Source organism: Marmota flaviventris, chromosome 2 (genome assembly GCF_047511675.1).
Source record: "Marmota flaviventris isolate mMarFla1 chromosome 2, mMarFla1.hap1, whole genome shotgun sequence".
Lineage (NCBI taxonomy): Eukaryota > Metazoa > Chordata > Mammalia > Rodentia > Sciuridae > Marmota > Marmota flaviventris.
In genome coordinates this window covers 103,444,181-103,463,285 of record NC_092499.1, presented here as the reverse complement: position 1 = coordinate 103,463,285, position 19,105 = coordinate 103,444,181, and the positions used below count along the sequence as shown (strand labels likewise).

The 19,105-nt window shown below is 33.3% G+C and overlaps 1 protein-coding gene across 2 annotated transcripts in view; it reads left to right on the top strand.

Annotated features, from left to right (window-relative positions):
* The first annotated feature begins 213 nt into the window (after positions 1-213).
* Mns1 (meiosis specific nuclear structural 1) overlaps positions 214-19,105 on the top strand; it is a 55,106-nt gene continuing 36,214 nt past the window's right edge. For both annotated transcript variants that reach the window (XM_027923787.2, XM_071608294.1), the window contains exons 1-7: positions 214-270; positions 985-1,206; positions 5,882-6,009; positions 11,773-11,875; positions 14,056-14,285; positions 14,869-15,085; positions 15,183-15,290. In XM_027923787.2, the coding sequence (XP_027779588.2) occupies positions 268-270; positions 985-1,206; positions 5,882-6,009; positions 11,773-11,875; positions 14,056-14,285; positions 14,869-15,085; positions 15,183-15,290 (1,011 nt within the window). In that variant the 5' untranslated portion in view covers positions 214-267. The remainder of the gene's footprint in view (positions 271-984; positions 1,207-5,881; positions 6,010-11,772; positions 11,876-14,055; positions 14,286-14,868; positions 15,086-15,182; positions 15,291-19,105) is intronic.

The following is a 19,105-nucleotide window of genomic DNA, read 5'->3' as shown; positions in this document are numbered from 1 at the left end:
CCTTGCAGCCAGACCTGCGATGATCTGAACTTGGCGCCTGCCTAGTTCAGACCTATTAGAAGGAGCCCCTCTGCCTGCCTCCGAAGAAGCTCAATGTTGATTGGATATTTCCGTGACCAATGGGAAGCCGCGTCCTGCACGGGCCGGGCGGGCGGGTGGCGGCGGTTGCCGGGACACCGCGTAAACACTGGAGCGCGCGGTCCAGCCAGTGTCCTTCTACCTGGTGGAGCCTGCGTTTGCAGAAAGGTGGTGGCAGTGGAAGCCAAGATGGTGAGCCAGTTGAGGGACTCAAGACTACTTATTTATGGTTTAAAGCTCGTCTACCTCTGAAAAAGGACTCGGAAGTGCTTAATCTGAGAGCTGAGTGGGAAACTTGTGTTTGCTTTTCAGGGGCGTCGGGTGCTGTTACTTAAGGGGCAGTCGCAGTGATTTCCATTCACTGGCACCCCCCACCCCCGCCCTACACAGTAGTAGATCTATTTTTAAATCTGCCTTATAGGAATTCTGTATCAGTGAGTGGAGATATGGGTCTGGGACAGAGCCAACAGATTAGTAGCAGCGGTTTACCTATTAGTTTATATTAGGAAAAGCTGGGCAGCTTCTGAAGAGTACTTTGTGGCCGTGTGGTGTGGTGGTGGTGGGTGGAATGAGAGGAGGAATTCCCGGGGTAGTGGTTAACAGCTGGGTCTGTACAGTTCCACGGCCTATCTTTGAAGCCTAGTATTGGTGCTTAGAAGCTGCGGGACCTTGGGTTTAATTACTTTTGCTTTTCATGCCTCATCTATGAAATAGAGAATAATACTAATAATTATTTAATTAATGAAGTGTTAAGCTACTACATTTACTCTTTTATTAGGTATTCTCTGAATTTAGGAAGGAAGCCAAAGACTCTTCATTATTATTATTTATTTTGTTATATTATCTCAATATATTTTTAAAATCGGACTTTGGAATATTTCAATATGCACATTTTATCCATTATAGGCTACCCCAAAGAGAACTTTGAACTTTAGTGAAAGGCATCAGAAATTAGTAGATGAAAACTTTCGTAGAAATTTGGATATTAAAGCACTAAAAGAGATGCAGACTCAAATCAGCAAGCAAATGGAGAAGAATAAAACTGATGACAGTATTGAGTGCAGGAGATTCCTCAGATTATTACAGAATGAACAGTTCGAGTTGGATATGGAAGAAGCCATCCAAAAAGTAAGTTTTACTATGATAGTTACATTTTTCCCCCTTCATTTTCACCTTAGAAATGATAAAAGCCAACTGCTAATACTGTAGTTGTTTAGAAAGACAAATGTCAGGTAAGGGATGCCTTATTGTAAGTCATCTAGTATGGTTATGAAGAGCCAACTTTCTGGAGCTAGACTGGCTTTTAAAATCTTATACTATATCATAGCTTCAGAATCTCAGGTATTTTGCTTTTACTTTTTATCTTCATGTACAATTTGGGGAGTAATAATAGTACCTCCTACTCAGAAATTTTTGGTAATAAGTAAATACATGCACAACCCTTGTTGTGCCTAGTTCTTGGCAAGAAGAAGTGCCCAGATTTTTTAACATAAATGTGAAATGCATAATTATTAACTTCCACAGTTCATGTGTTACTTTATATTTCTAAGGACAAAAATATAAGGATGTCTTCTGAATTTACTGAAATTAAACAGGTACATTATGAAATGGTAGAAACCGAACACTTAAGTATTAGGTATAAATTTATTCCTGTTTTAAATACTACTTTGAATAATTCAGGTACCACATATATGCTATGTCAATGCTATTTCTAAACATTTTAAAGGATCAAATTGATATAAAAAGGGAAACTGATAAGAAGTGAGATACAGGAGAGAAATGAAGTCTCATAAATGTGAAGGAAATATTATGATACTAGTTTTTTGAGTGCCGGCTGTATATTCCCCATCTTGTAGGATATTGCAGGGAATAGGAAAAAAAACAAGTTTTAAAAGTTGTATCCGTTCCTTTGTGTTCCAAATTCCAAAAGCTTAGATGTGATTTTTTTTTTAACTCTGAGCAAGCAGATTCTATTCAATTTTTTTCTATTATTTTTCGAGAAAATCCCAGATATTATACCATCTCTCTCTCTGCATATTTTAGTATGCATCAAACAAAATATGGATAGTTTCTTTTTACCCATTTCTTAAACAAATTTCCGTGACTGTATCAAAAATTGGCTTTTACATTTTTTTGTTTTAATCAGGGCCCAATACAGTTCATACAATATATTTGCTTGCTATGTCTAAATCCCTCTTAATCTAAAACAGCTCCTCTTTCATCCTTTGTGTTTTTAATTTCATGTTTTATAAATATTTCTTTAGTTGTAGATGGACACAATACCTTTATTTTATTTATTTATTTTTATGTGGTGCTGAGGATCGAACCCAGTGCTTCATATATGCTAGGTAAGCACTGTACCACTGAGCTACAACCCCAGCCCTAACCTCATATTTTTAACTTGTTAAAATTAACTAGGGCAGTTGTTTAGTATTCCACATTCTGTATTTATCTGTTTGTTTCCTCATGTTTTCTTTACTTTATGTCTCTACCTCTTATATTTCCTCTAAATGGAAGTTAGCCCTAAAGATGTGATTAGTTTGAGATCAGGTCTCTTGGCAAGAATACTTCATAGGTGATACTGGCATTGTGTCACATCATAAGGAACATGAGGTCTGGTCATTCCACTTTTAATAATACCAGTGTTAACCACTGGGTTCAGTGAGACAGCCTCCTTCCTTAATTATAAAAGTTCTCATCAAACTTTCATAGGTAGTTTCACAAAGAATTTTTTCTTTCATTAGGAGTTGCAATACACTGATTTTTCTATTTTTCCTTTCACATTTAATTAGCGAAAATTCCTTCAAAATGAACTTTTCCTCATCAACTAGACTCATTTGTTCTTACTGGAAAGGGGGATAAATAGTTAATTTTAGAGTAGATTGATATCTATGTTGTTTAAAAATTTTGTTTTCTTTAGTTTTTGAATGTTTTTTAAAATATCTGAACTCATGAGTCTTTATATACTTATAATTACATTATTATTCTTTTTGATGCTTAAATTGTCTTGTCCTTGGCCAATGAATGCTTTTTTATATTGCTTCTGTGCTCTTTTAACAAGACACCCTTAATCTTTGATATCTTCCTTGCTTTTTATCAGAACAAAATGTTTTAGGCTTGTGGTGGTTAATTTTGTTTCAACTTGACAGGGCCATGGTGTGCTCAGGTTATTTGATCTAACATTGTTCTGGTGTTTGGGCTAAGACTAACATTTAAATTGGTAGATTGAGTAAAGCAGATTGCCCTCCCTAGTGAGGGTGGGCCTCATCCAGTCAGTTGAAAGCTTGAACTGAATAAAAATACTGACCCTTCACCAGATAGGAGAGAATTCTTCCTGCCTGACTGATGCTTTTTCCCTGCCATTGGCCTCAAACTGAAACATTAGCCCTTCTTAGGTCTTACGTTGCTGGTCTTTGGACAGGAACTATATGTAGGTCCTTCTGGTTCTCAAGCCTTTAGTCTCAGACTGAAATAAAACCATTGCCTTGCCAGCCTGGCAGTGTACCCTGCATTTCACTCTTCTCCCTTTCCTTATTTGTAATTGCCTTCTCCAACAAAAAGAAGGTTGGCTATTGATATCTACATAGCTTTCCTTTATTCTTTCAACCCTACTATACAAATAAAGTACTTTTGGAATTGCTTACCTGCACCCCTACGAGAAACAAATTTACTTCTGTAGTACAGACTGGTATAGTTCTTTCTATCTTTAGTCTCCCATTATCGAGTCAAACATTGTTTCCCAAAGTTCACGTCCAGTTCCTGTTCTCCTCTGGTGTGGTTATGTGTTTCACTTTTAATAGGTTAATTTACCGTAGTCTGCACTCTATTGTTTCCCCCATATCTGGTTGTTTTTGTTCCTCTCTTTAACTTTTTATGTTGAAATGATTATAGATTCTCAGGAATTTGCATACATGGTATGGAGAGCTCCATTGTGCTCTTGGCCAGTTCTCACCACTGGTCAAGTCTTACAAAATTGAAGTATAATATCAAACTCTGGAAAATGACATTGGCACAATATATCTGTATACTTATATGTTATTTTATTACATGTATCGATGTGCTCAACCACCATCTTAAATTATAAAACTATTTTATCACCACACAGATCTCATGTCTGCTACTCTGTTGTAACATGCACTTCTTTCAACACTGACTGTGCCTGGCAACCACTACTTTTTTTTCCTTCATCTCTGTAATTTTTTCTTTTCAAAAAGTTACATAAATGCTTAACTTAAAAAGTTAAGCATACTAACAGAGCAGTTCTGCTTCTAAGTATATACTCAAGAAATTTGAAAAACATATGGGAACTCTGTATTTTCAGCTTGATTTTTCTATGAACCCAAAATTCCAAAGAAATAAAGTCCATCTTTTTAAAGAGATAATAGTAATGGTTGCACAATATTGTAAGTATACAAAAGCTACTGAGTTGTAGATTGTAAAAGATGAATTTTATTCTATGTAAATTATCTCAATTTTTAAAAAAGGATGTTCCAAGAATGTTACATAGGTAGTATCAGACAGTATTTAACATATTGGGAATTGGCTTTTCCCCCCACTCAGCATTATCCCTGGAGATTCACCCAAGTTGTTGTTTATATTCCTTTTTATTGCTGAGTAGTATTCCAAAGTGTGGATATACCTAAATTTACTTGATCATTCATCTGATGAAGGTTGTCTAGTATATTTCTAGCAGTGGTTATTATGAATAAATCTCTGTAAGTATTTGGGTACCAATTTTGAAATGAATATAAATTTTGTTTCCCTGGGATACATGCTTAGAGTATAGCTGTTGATTTGTGTGGTAGTTGCATGTCAGCTTTATAATAAACTACCAGACTGATTTCCAGAGTGGCTGTACTACTTTACATTCCCACCCAACATTATGAATATGCAGTTTCTCATTTTCTCACTTTTAGTGTTGCTACTATTTTTTATTTTAGTCATTCTAATAGAGATGTAGTGATATCTCAGTGTAATTTTAATTTGCATTTCATGATGGCTGATGATGTTGAACATTTTTTTCAGTCTTTATTTTTCTTAAATACAGATCTGAATTTGTAGATCTATCATTTTATATAAAATATAAAACAAACAAGTGACATACTTTTGACAATCACTCAAATAAATGCAGAATGTGGGACATTCTTTGAGCTGTATGTTCTAATTTCTACAACAAATCAATGGCTTGGAAAAACAGTGCATGCATGTATGTGTGGGTGACCATTATAGAATATAAAAGAAACTTAAGAGAAATAATAACTACATGCAGGATATGGACCTTGTTTGGATTTTGATATGAACAAACAACCAGAAGAAAAATTATAAGACAGGTGTGAAAGCTTGAATGTGTGTAGGTATTAGTAAGGAATCATTAATTTATTTAGACAGTTTAATGGCATGGTTGTTATATAAAAAGAAATTCTTATCAGGTAGAAATCCATATTGAATTATTTACATGGTAAATGACATTATGCCTAAGATTTGTTGTAAAATATTATAGCAGAGAAAGAATAAGAAAATAGAGTGGAATTCAAGAGAAAAAACAATTAACACAATGTTAATTTTTGAAAAGATAAGTGACGAATAGCCTTCAACATTGTTTAATATTCTTCCAAATCTTTCCATGATAAAATATTTGAAAAAGTACTTATTGAAATATTTTATACTTTAAAATAAAACATAAATAATTGAACTTTGCTGTTAAGGCATTTAGTTTTACATTGTAAAATAAACAAACTCAACCTTGGATGAAAAAAAGTCTGATTCCTCAGGGCAAATAATTAAAGTTGTCTTTTTTATTCAGGCAGAAGAAAACAAGAGATTGAGGGAACTCCAGCTTGAACAAGAAGAAAAATTGGCTCTGGAATTGGCAAAATTAAAACATGAAAGTCTAAAGGATGAAAAGATGAGACAACAAGTAAGAGAAAACAGGTATTGTGGTTTTTACCAATTCTATTTAGTCTATTTACTATTAAACTTTTAATTCTTAGCACCTGAAAGTGAAATTTCTTTGTTTAGATCATTGCACTTATTTAATATTTTGCCTGGAAATATTGCTTTAAATCCCAGAATATTCATTTGAGAAAATAAGTTGTATTCATAGAAATAATTGTTGAATATTTAATAAATATCAGCCCCTTCTGTTCTTTCCCTTAAGCACAAATTTTAAAATGGCTTCTTACAAAAAAACAGACTTACTTATTTCTAGAATAGATTTCTTTTTTTATTAGTTCATTTTATTCATACATAATATTAGGGTTCACTTTGACATGTAACATGAAATATAAGTCCCCAATACTTCTCCTTTCCCTCCTTTCTTCCCTCCCCCAATCCCCTTTCTCTACTTCACTGGTCTTTCTTTTATATATTTATAGTTTTTTTTAAATTAGTACTTTGTCGATATACATAAAGATGAGCTTCACTATGGTATTTCATATATTTAGATAGGAAATTTGGTCAGATTCATAGAATAGATTTCTTAACGATGTTTAAGATTAAATGACTTTTTAGGGACAGCCATGTCACCTGTTGATCAAACTTATGGCCAAGTTAATGTTCATTCTGTTTCTGTATAGTTGAATATATTGGAAATTTACTTTGATAATTGTTCCTTTTATTTCAAAGGACTTATTTATGTATCATAGGAATCATGGATGAGCTTCAGGGATTTTGAACCTCATTAAAATATATATTCAGTAAATATATTGTATTTTTCTGGGTCTACAATTTTAATCATATTCTCTAAGAAATTATTAGTCCCAGGGGAGGAGGTGGGCTTAAAATTACTGCCAAAATCTATATGCTATACTAGTCTCAAACTATCTTTTTGAAGTCCTAATTCTCTAATCATTGTTAGCTATCACTTGGGCATTATATCATTTGAAGATGAAGCAAATATATCCTCATGCCTTTGTCTAAATCACTGATAATAAGAGTTAAATAGAAGAGTTGTCCACATCTAGCATTGCAGATTAGATGATTCAGATTTATGTTCCCTCAGAGAAAAGAGTCTGGAGAAAATGTAAAAATAAGAACCGGGAAAGGAAGGGAACCAAACTGGTGAGCCTGGCATTGGTAGCTGCATTTCTTCTGGAGGGTTCTGCTGTTACTGAAAACATAACTGAGAGTTATGTAAAGCAGAGCTTGTCTGATAAACTCATGGCAACATGTTCAATACCATTCATCAAGTTTTACTCTTAAGTTCTTATTCCTTAATAATACAATTTAATTAGATTTTATTACATAGGCATGATGGATATCTTGTGAAAGATTAGTGTAAAATATGTAGAATAAAGCATGGAGAGATAAAAGAATAAAAAAAACAGATAAAAACTTAAAAGAAATATGGGCTATGGTGGAAAGTTCTAACACACATAATTTTAGTCCTGGTTGCATAGATGAAAGACAATGATGTAGAAGCATTATTTGAAGAGATACTGGTCAAGAATTTTGAAAAAATGATACAAGACATAAAGTCTCAGTGTCAAACACACAAAATAATAAAAACTCTACCTAAACTCATCCTTGTCAAACTTTTGAAACCCAACAATATAAAATAATAGTAATTTTTTAAAGGATGGGGAACGTAGCTCAGTGACAGAGCACTTGCCTAGCACACAAGAGATCCTGGATTCATTCCCCGAACTGTAAAACAACAACAAAATACATAAAAATAATAAAGCAGCCAGACAAAAAGGCTATTACCTTCAAATAAGCAATAATAAGAAATGTCACTGAATTTTGAACAGAAACAGTAAAAACTAGAAGATGATTGATTTGAAGAGCTGAAAAAAATTATAGCTCATCCAGAATTCTATACTTTGTGAAAAAATCTCTTCAGAATTAAGGGCAGAGTCAATCAGTTGGATATTCTTTGAAATTGAATATGTTCACTTAACAGTGCCAGAATTTTCAAGTTTTATTTTTTATTTTGTGTGTGAGCCATGCTGACATTTTGACAGACATGCAGAAATAGATTATTTATTAGATTGATGTATTTATCTGCAAATTGGCAGGTCTAAATTCAGGGAACTTTTTGCTGTGGTGCTTAAAATGTATCATAAGCAATTCAGAATCACATATATTAAAATTAGGCTCTTTATTTTTTTGAAGCAAATACTTGTTTTTATTGTTAAAATTTTAAAATTTTAACTACACTGCCTGGCCTCAGTGTAGTTTTGATTTACATTTCCCAATTCATGAAGTGAATACATTTCCTTCATTATATCCATTTTATACAATCATTTTCACCAAAGGAATTTTAAAATACATGTTTCTGAGATGCAGGAAAATATTCCCCCCTCTCATTTTTTTATTGGTGCATTATAGTTCTACACACTGATGGGATTTTGGGGGGGTACAAAGGATTGGTCCCAGGGACACCTAACCACTGAGTCACATTCCCAGCCCTTTTTATTTTTTATTTTGAGACAGGATCTCACTAAGTTGTTTAGGCCCTTCCTAATTTGCTGAGACTGACTTTGAACTTGCAGTTCTCCTGAGCTGCTACCATTACAGGTGTGCACCACTACACCCAACATTTGTTTTTGCATATTTGTATATGCACACAATACACAATATAACAACATAATTTGGCCAATATCACTCCCTGGCAGTTCCCCTCTTCTTCCCCACCTCCCATTCCTTGGTCCCTTTCCTTTACTGATCTCCTTTTGATTTTCATGCCTGCACCTTTTCCTTTCTCCTCTCTAGTTTCTGCATATGAGAGAAAACATATGACCCTTAGCCTTGTGAGTTTGACTTATTTAATTTAACATAATTGTCTGTAGTTCCATCCATTTTTCTGTAAATGACATAATTTCATTTTCTTTATGGCTGAATAAAACTTCATGGTGTATATATGCCACATTTTCTTTATCCATTCATCTACTGAAGGACACCTGGGCTGTTTCCATAGTTTGGTTGTTGTAATTGTGCTGCTATAAACTTGAGTATGCATCATTGTAGTACGATGACTTTGATTCTTCAGGATAAATACTGGGGAGTGGTATAGCTGGGTCATAAGATGAGTCTATGCCTAGTCTTTTGAGGAACCTACATATTGATTTCCATAGTGGTTGTACTAATTTACAATCCAGCTGCTGGCATAATAAAATTATTTCTTTTCTTCCATATCCTCTCCAGCATTTATTATCTTCATTTTTATTATTTACATTCTTGATGACTGCCATTCTGACTGGTATGAAATGAAATCTTAGTGTAGTGTAAGGGTTTTTCTGCAGTCGGGGGAGTGGCACTGGTATTTAACCCAGGAGCACTTTACCATTGAGCTACATCCCCAGCCCTTTTTAAATTTTTATTTGAGACAGGGTCTCACTTAATTGCTTAGGGCCTTGCTAAGTTGCTGAGGCTGGCTTTGAACTTGTAATCCTCCTATCTCAACCTCCTGAGTCACTGGGATTACAAATGTGCACTACTATGCCTGGCCTCAGTGTCGTTTTGATTCACATTTCCCAAATTGCTAATCGTGTTGAACATTTTTTCATATATTTGTTGGCCATTTGTATTTCTTCTTTTGAGAAGTGACTTTTTAATTCATTTGCCCATTTATTAATTGGGTTTTTTGATTCTTTTTGGTATAAATTTAAGTTCTTTGTACATTCTACTCCTCTGTTAGAAGAGTAGCTAGCAAAGATTTTCTACCATTCTGTAGCCTCTCCCTTTACACTCCTAATTGTTTTCTGTGCTGAACAGCTTTTTAATTTGATGCCATCCCATTTATTAACTCTTGGCATTATTACCTGAGCTTTAAGGGTCCTATTGAGAAAGTCATTGCCTGTGTCTGTATGCTACAGTGTTGAACCTATGTTTTCTTCTAGGAGTTGCATAGTTTCTGGTCTAATTCCTTGGTCTTTGATCCATTTTGAATTGATTTTTAGGTAGTGTGAGAGATAAGGGTCTAGTTTCATTCTTCTACATATGAATAACCAATTTTCCCATCATCATTTGTTAAAAAGGTTATCTTTTCTCCAATGTATGTTTTCAGCACCTTTGTCAAGGATCAAGTGGCTGTAGGTGTGTGGGTTTGTCTCTGTGTATTTTATTCTGTACCATTGATCTATGTGTCTGTTTTTATGTCAGTACCATGCAGTTTTTTTAAAATATAACTTTTTATAAAAACCTTAGGTGTGGACTTTCTAATGAGCTTCCCTGGTAGACAGCATTTCTCATGTGTTGATACAACTCAGTAATTTACTGAGTGAACCATGTATGTTATGTGAGACTCCACTGAGAGAGGACTTTTGGAAGCTTGCACCTGGTTTCCTCTGGATTTCACCCATGTGCCTTCTTCCTTTGCCAATTTTGCTCTGTTACCTTTCACTGGAATTCATTATAGCAGTTGAGTAAAACTATATGCTGAGTCCTGTGTAGCCTCTTAGTGAATCATCAAACCTGGGGGTGGTTGTGGAACCCCATCATAGAAGCAAAAAGGGGAAAAAAGAGAACACAGAACAGAGGACAAGTAGAAGATACTGAGCTTGTCAACTTAAACTCAACTCTATTAGTAGTTATGATAAACATATTTGAACTATTTACCAAAATAGATGACATATTGTACTGAAATGAAAGCATCAACAGATTGTCAAAGGATTCAATTTACACGTAGTATGCTCTCTGATTAAAGTGGAATTACACTAGATATCAGAAACAAAAATATTACCAATCTTTGTAGATTAGTATATTTTCAAATGTATTTCAAAATAACCTTTGGATCAAAAAATAATAATCAAAATTGAAATTAGAAAGTATTTTAACTGATAATGAAAGTACCTCATAGTAAAAATTGTGGGATTGGAGTGACATTAACAAAATAGCAGCGTTGGCAGCTCCAAACTCCTGTCCCTCCTCACCTCTTCCCCTACCAGAAACATCAAAAAACATGGAGAAATAGTTAGAACCAACTTTATAAAAACTCTGGATAATATCCAAAGATTTATAGCAATCAAGCAAATATTGAATCAAGAAAAAGGCACCTTAAAAATGGCAGGAAAGTTTCGTGGTACCTTTATTCGCCCTTGTCGGATCCCCTCCTAGCTCCGAGGCAGTCTTTAAGCCCATGTTCCTAGTGAGACCTTGCTCCCTGGTTTAAGGAGGGAGCAAAGCATACCTTATTTACAATTTATTGTTTATGTCTGTTCTAACTTGCCTTAAGGCTACCTGGAGGATTAACACAAAATTTTCATCTCTGTTTCACCTAACTCAGAACTCATTTAGGTTGGAAGAACAATTCGTATTTCTGATAAGGATTTAATATTCAGAATATATAAAGAAAAATTATAATTCGACAACAAATACCAAACAACCCTATTAAAAGAATGGCCAAAGCACTTAAATAGACATTTATATCAAGAAGATACACAATAGGTGATAAGCACTTGAAAAGATATTCAACATCATTAGTCACTAGGAAAATGCAAATTAAAGCCACATCAAGGTGTTATTTCACTGGTTAGGCTAGTTAAAAACAATGGAAAATAACAATTGGAACTCTCAGACATTGCTGATAGGAATGTGAGTCATCCATTAAGGAACTAACTTATGTCTCCTATGGATCTAAAATAATACCAATTGTATACTATCTTTGAGAAAATTTAAAATGTTGTCACTTAATTTTCTGTGGATCTTAATTCTCTTAAGGATCTGCAGATTTAAATTTGACTTTTTCCCCCACAGTATTGAGCTCAGAGAATTGGAGAAGAAATTAAAAGCAGCTTACATGAATAAAGAAAGAGCAGCCCAGATTGCTGAGAAGGATGCCATTAAATATGAGCAAATGGTAATGTTGTTTCTGGTCACTTTGTTTTTAGTATCATAAAGAAAACCAAAAATGAGTCCTTTTTTTTTTTTTTTTTTTAAATTGTTGCATTCTGTAAAGAATTTACACTGCACGATTTCCAAATACTGGTATACCTTTCAGATTCTTAAGGTATCCAAAATCTTCAGTGATTTCATAGGAAACATTGTTTAACTTAATATTAGAGCCTTTCAGCTGATAACTATATTTTTTGCATGTTGATTTATATTTTGATAATTTTGTATAGGAAACTTGTCTGTTTTACAAAAGCAGCCCCTTTCTCAAGTTTCTATTTGTTCCCCTTTTCTAACTCCTCATATGCTACCCAGTTGAGGGCAAGGAGTGTAATACAGTATAAATATAAAGTACAGTCCATAAGTTAACACAAACAGGGTATATATTGTCTCTTGAGTTTGTATCATCACACAGAAATGCCAATTATATATGAATGTATGTACACATAGATGTGTATATCAACATAAATATGTTCATACACACAGTTATAGAGGTGATATCAAAATAGTTAACTAGTGCAGTATTCATTAGGAATAGATGCAGGCTATAAATGGTATATATGTTTTGTGCATATATATATATGTGTATATATTTGTAGAAATTAATATAGCATGCTATTAATAGTGAAAACCTTAGGTGTAGCAGCTGGTAGGAAAATGTGAGAGGCTTCATTGCCTCTATCCTCTATTTGAAAGGATATCCTCTGAAAGGATAAATTCTATCCTTTCAAAATAAACTAGAACACAATGTATGATTTGTCCAGTGGTTTGTAGTTTTAGTTATTCTGATAGTTGAGGTTATTCAAGACCATTATAGATATTCTAATCTGATTTCTAAAGGAATTGCTGCTATTTTCTAAGTCAAAATTGATCCACAAAATTGAAACCAAATACTCCTAGGACTTGACTTAACTAGGTGTCAGATATCTAGGTACTAGTATTTGGCTCTGTCTCTCTGAGCTTATGTTTTCTCATATGTAAAATAAGAACAATATATTTCTATAAGTATGTTGTAATCTGCACATAAAAGTTGTTTTTTTTTTTTAAAGAATTTAGTCAACATGTACAAAAAAAAGTGCAAAGAAATTTTGGTTAAGATACATTAACAGGGTACGTGTTATAAACCTTAATTATATAACGAATGATATTTATTGTTCATATTTTAATCTGTTTTTTATATTTGATGTAGTTAAAGTTATGATGTGGACCAGGTGCAATGGTATATGCCTGTAATCCCAGCGGCTTGGGAGGCGGAGGCAGGAGGATCATGAGTTCAAAGCCAGCCTTAGCAATTTAGCAAGGCGCTAAGCAACTTAGTGAGATCCTTTCTCTAATAAAATACAGATGGGACTAGAAATGGACTCAGTGGTTGAGTCCCCTGAATTCAACCCCTGGTACCCCCCACCCAAAAATGCTAGGATGTGATCATAAAGGCAAACATTAATTTTTAAAAAATGCTCCATTATATTTAATTTAAACATATTTTGTTAAATGATTTGAAATTGCTCAAAAAAATAAAGGGATTTAATCCATCTAAGATAAGGATTGTCTCTAACTCTGGGAATAGTACAGAGTGAGTGTATTCAAACTGCAGAAAACAGGCACAATAGCGTATATGACCCTTTCAAGTAAAAGACATTACAAAGGGCCTTTAATACATGAGAAAGAAAAAAACTCAGGGGCTCATGGCAGGAAAGAAAGCTTCAACTAGGAGAAACTTAATAGCTGCTTAGAGTCATTTAATAGCAGACCTGTATAAAAATGGCAGTACCATCTTGATTCCAAATAGCAACTGATACTATGAAAAATCAAAATTGAAAATCAACTTATAACAAAAGAAAAAGATCACTACTGCTTTCACAGTTTAAAATGGTTACTAATAAAGTACTCATAATTTTTCTTACTGTTTTTCTGGTACAGACTTATTGATTATCCTTATCAGGTATTACCCCAAGCATCTCTAGAGTCTGACTCATCATTCAGACCCTTTAGGCCACAATGACTTACTTTTGACTTTTTTACCTACACAGCTGAAAAAAATTATTTTATATAACAGGCTTTATAATGTTCAGTTACATTTATTTAAAGTATTCTATCATTCTGGGTTCAGATTTGAAAAGAGAAAGATAAATTTTGTTTTAATATCAGAAACGTGATGCTGAAATAGCCAAGACCATGATGGAAGAGCACGAGAGAATGATGAAGGAAGAGCATGCTGCCGAAGACAGAAGAAACAAAGTGAAAGCACTGTACTGTCTTGACTTGGAGAAACAACTGGAAGAACAAGAGAGAAAAAAGCAGGACGCTTATGAGCACTTGCTGAAAGAGAAACTCATGATTGATGAAATTGTTAGGAAAATCTATGAAGAAGATCAAATGTAAGTTTGTCATGGAAACTTAAAATTCTTAATGCCTGAACATTTACTTCAGATTTGTCATAGGTTTGTTGTGAAGAGGTGAAGCACATATAACAGTGTGAATACATAGTAAATGCTCAATAAATATTAGTTATGATCACAAAAATTGAGACCAGCTCTTCTTTATCTTTGTCAGCGTGTTTGTTAATAAGTATCTCATAATTAATAAATGCTTATTTACTGACTGAGTGACCTAAATCTTTGTTTCTTAAATATATCCATACCATATGTTATGGGACATATTTTCTGATAAATTTCCTTAGTAGACAGTTTAAGAGTAGACTACAAGGCTCACGTTAACGGGTCATAGCCTTTGTGAAATGAGATGCATAAAACTCCATTAGTAGGTTAAAAGAGAAGTACAGTAGTATTTTATCCAGAGAAAATTTGTAGTGTCACGTAATAGGCATTTGTTGTATTAATGAACAAACTGTAAATAGGGAAGTTGTTTCCCCGAACATTATTATTAACAGAAGGAACTTTTTATTTTTTGATATTTTATTATTTCTTTTACTATAAAACTATATCTGCTATTGCTCTTTAGGGAGAGACAACAAAAATTAGAAAAAATGAATGCAACTAGAAAATATATTGAGGAGTTTCAGAGAGAGCAGACTATCTGGAGAAACAAGAAACGTGAGGAGATGGAAGAAGAAAACAGAAAAATCATAGAGTTTGCCAACATGCAGCAGCAAAGAGAAGAACATAGGATGGCAAAAGTTCAGGAAAATGAGGAAAAAAGGCTGCAGCTTCAGAATGCGGTATTAAAATAACCACTTCTCTGACACTGGTGAATTTCTGAAATAATTAGGTATCGAATTTGGATCCTATAAATATATATATTTTTTAATTTAATAGCTGACTCAGAAATTGGCGGAAATGCTGCGGCAAAGTGAAGACCTGGAACAAGTACGACAGGAATTATACCAGGAAGAACAAGCTGAAATATACAGGAGGCAACTAAGAGTAAGTTTCAGATATTAAAAGAATTATTAATAGAAGACTATAATATTGAGATGAAGCAGTAGAATGAGTAAATTTAAACCCAACCTATTGATAATCGCACTCTAGGTAAATGGTGTAAACAATGCAGTTAAAAGACATTTTCAAGTTGAATAAAAAAGCTTCACTCAGAGAACAGTTCATAGACTATATCATAAAAAGTGTAATGTAACTGTGTTGTCTATAATCAGTACAATTTAAGTATGAAGACAACATGTAGTTTAAAGCAAAAAGAGATATACATACTGCATAGACCCTAGTCAATTAAAAGCAAGTTGGGGGCTGGGGATGTGGCTCAAGCAGTAACGCGCTCGCCTGGCATGCACAGGGCGCTGGGTTCGATCCTCAGAACCATATAAAATAAAATAAAGATGTTGTGTCCACCGAAAACTGAAAAATAAATATTAAAAACTTTAAAAAAAAAAAAAAAAAAGCAAGTTGGAGTGCCTATTTTACTATAAGACCAAGTCAACTTCAGAACAAGGATTTTTGTAAGATTAATGTAGTGGATATAATAGTTCCAAAGGCATATGAACCTAACTAGCAAACCTTCATAATACATGAAGCAAAACTGACAGGTTTGAAAAGAGAAATAGACAAATCCACAATCAAGAGTTAAAGATTTTAATATTCCTTTCTTACTAATATATAGACTAAGTGGTCTGAATCACAGGATACAGTACTGAGCAACAATGTCAGCAAACCTAACCTAACTGACATTCAGAGAATACTTCACCCAACAGCAGCAGGATACAAATTCCATTGAAGTACACATAGAACATTCACCAAGACAGATCATATTCTAGGATATAAGTAACTCTCAATAAATTCACAGGGTTTTAAAACATACCAAGTATGTTTTCTGACTATAGTGTAATTAAATTAGGAATCAATATTGAGAATATACCTGTAAAATCCTTAAAAATATTTTAAATAAACAATGCACTTCTAAATAAGCAGTGAGCACAGGAAGAAATCATAGTGGAAATTAGATTTTTCAAATTAATGATAAAAGAAGAGTATACCAAAATATGTGCAAAGCTGCTAAAGCAGTACTTAATGGGGAGTTCATGTGTTTTAATAAATATGTTAGAAGATAACAATAATGAAAAATTAATGATCCTAAGTCTACACAAAAATTTGTATATTAATGTTCATAGCAGCACCATTCATAATGGCTAAAAGTGAAAATAACCTAATGAACTCATAAGCAAAACATATCCATGTAGTGGAATATTATTCAGTGATAAAGAAATGAAGTGCTGATATGTGCTAAAGTATGGATGAACCTTTTAATTTTTTCTTAGTTTTAAAAAAGTATCTCAGGAATGTTATATAAATGGGAAGAAATAAATATGTAACCTTTTGAGAGTGGTTCTTTTTTGCTGAGCATAATTTCCTGGAGACTCATTCATGTTGCCCTTTATCAATACTTTGTTCTTTTTATTAATGAGTAGTATGTCTTTGATATGCATGTACCAGTTCATTTGATACTTCATCCATGTATCAAATGAACTGGTATATTTGGCATCTGGAATGTCTCCAAGTTTGGGCTCTTACAAATACAATACACCTGCTATAAACATTGAGGTATAGATTTCTGTATAAACATAAATTTTCATTTCTCCTGAGATAAATGCTCAAGAGTACATTAGCTGGGTTTTGAGATAGCTCTTGTTAGTTTTTTAACTGCCAAACTGTTGTCCAAAACAGCCATATCATTTAACACTCTGACCAGCAATGTATGAGTGATGTAATTTCTCTGCATTCTTGCCAACATTTGGTGTTTTCACTATTTTTTAAATTTTAGTCATTTTAATAGCTACGTAGTAATATCTTATTGTAGTGATATTTTGTTTTAGATATCTTATTGTAGCATTTCCCTGATGTCTAATGATGCCAACATCTTTCCATATGCTTTCTTACCATCTTTTTCAGTGAAATATTTCTTCATGTCTGCTGATTTTCTAATTGAGGTGTTTGTTCATTTATAGAGTTTAGAGAGTTCTTTTTGTATTCTAAATACAAGTCCTTTGTCAAGTAGGAGGTTTACAGATATTTCCTCCTGGTCTGTAACTGTCTTGTCATCTTCCTAACAGTTTTTCTCAGGCCAAATGTTTCAATTTCTATAAAGTCCAGTTTGTCAATTTTTCCTCTATGAGTCATGAGTTTTTGGTGTCAACGCTTTGTCTAGATTCTGAAGAATTTATTTTTTCCTAAAAGTTTTTTATTTACATTTTTATTTTTTAAATTTGTGATTTTCAGTTAATATTTTTTTTACAAGGTATGAGACATAGATTGAAGTATAGTTTTTGCCATTGGATGTCCAGTTGTTCCATGCTATTTATTGGAATGACTCTCTAACACTTGAGCTGCTTTTGCACCTTTGTTAAAATACAATTGAGCTTTTTGGATGAGTCTAAATGCTGAGACCTCTTATTTTGTTCTCTTCACCAATACCACCCAGTTTTGATTACTCTAGCGGTATAGTAGTTCTTCAGAATTGTTTTAACTATCCTAGTTCCTTTACCTTTCTGTATAAATTTTGGAATAAACTTGTCTCTGTCTGCAAATAACCTTGCTGCAATTTTGGTAGAAATCGCATTAAGTCTGAATATCAACTTAGGGAGAATTAACATGTTCTATCTTCTAGTACATGAGTACAACATAGCTCCCTTTATTTGGATCTCTGTATTTTTTCATCAGTGTTTAAATTGTTTTCAGCATACAAATCCCATTTTAGTGTCCATGTATTCATTGCTAGTGAGCTGATTTTTTTATGTTGATCTTGTATCTTACAATCTTGCTAAATTGACTTATTAGCTGTGTCTTCTATGAATAGAGACAATTTATTTTCTTTCTTTGTAATCTGTATACCTTTGATTCCTTTTTTTTTTTTTTTTTTTGCCTTATGCATTGGCTAATACTTCCAGCATCATTTGCTAGCATTATGTTGAATAATAGTGTTGCCCATCTTAGGGGGAATGCATTCAGTCTTGCACCGGTAAAGTATAATGTTAATTGTAGAGTTGTCTCAGATGCTCTTAGGGTCATATGCTTTTTCTTCTTTAGTCTGGAGAAGTATATCGATTGATCGTTGAGTACCAAACCAGCCTCATATCCCTGGAATAAATCCCACTTGATCATGGTGAATACTTATTTTAAATGACTGAATTCTATTTTATAATACCATGTTAAGTATTTTTGCAGCCATATTTGTGAGGAATATCAGTTTGTAGTTTTCGTTTTTTATACTGACCTCAAGGTGATTCAGCTTCATAAATGAATGGGGAAATGTTTCTTTCTCTTCTATTTCTGGAAGAGATTATAAGGAATTTGTATTAATTTTAATTTGTTAAATGTTTATAGAATTTTCCTTTGAAACCATATTGGCTTGGATTTTTATTCTGAGGGAGTTTTAAGTGATTAATTCAAACTCCTTGATAGTTACAGAGCTATTCAAATTATCTTCGAGATTTGGTAGCTTGTGTTTCTTAAGAAAGTGATCCATTTTTTTCTAAGTTGCCAAATTTATGTGTGAAGAATTGTTTGTAGTATTCCCTTATTATCTCTTGATGTCTATAGGTCTCTACTGATATCCTATGTTTCATTCCTGATACTGGTCATTTATTTATATATTTATTTTTGGTTAACTTTATTAAAGGTCTTTCAGCTTAACTGATTTTTTTTAAAAACCAGCCTTTTGTTTCATAAATTATTATCTTTTTGTTTCCTAATTTTAAATCCATTAGATTCCAGGTCATATCTTTATTATTTTC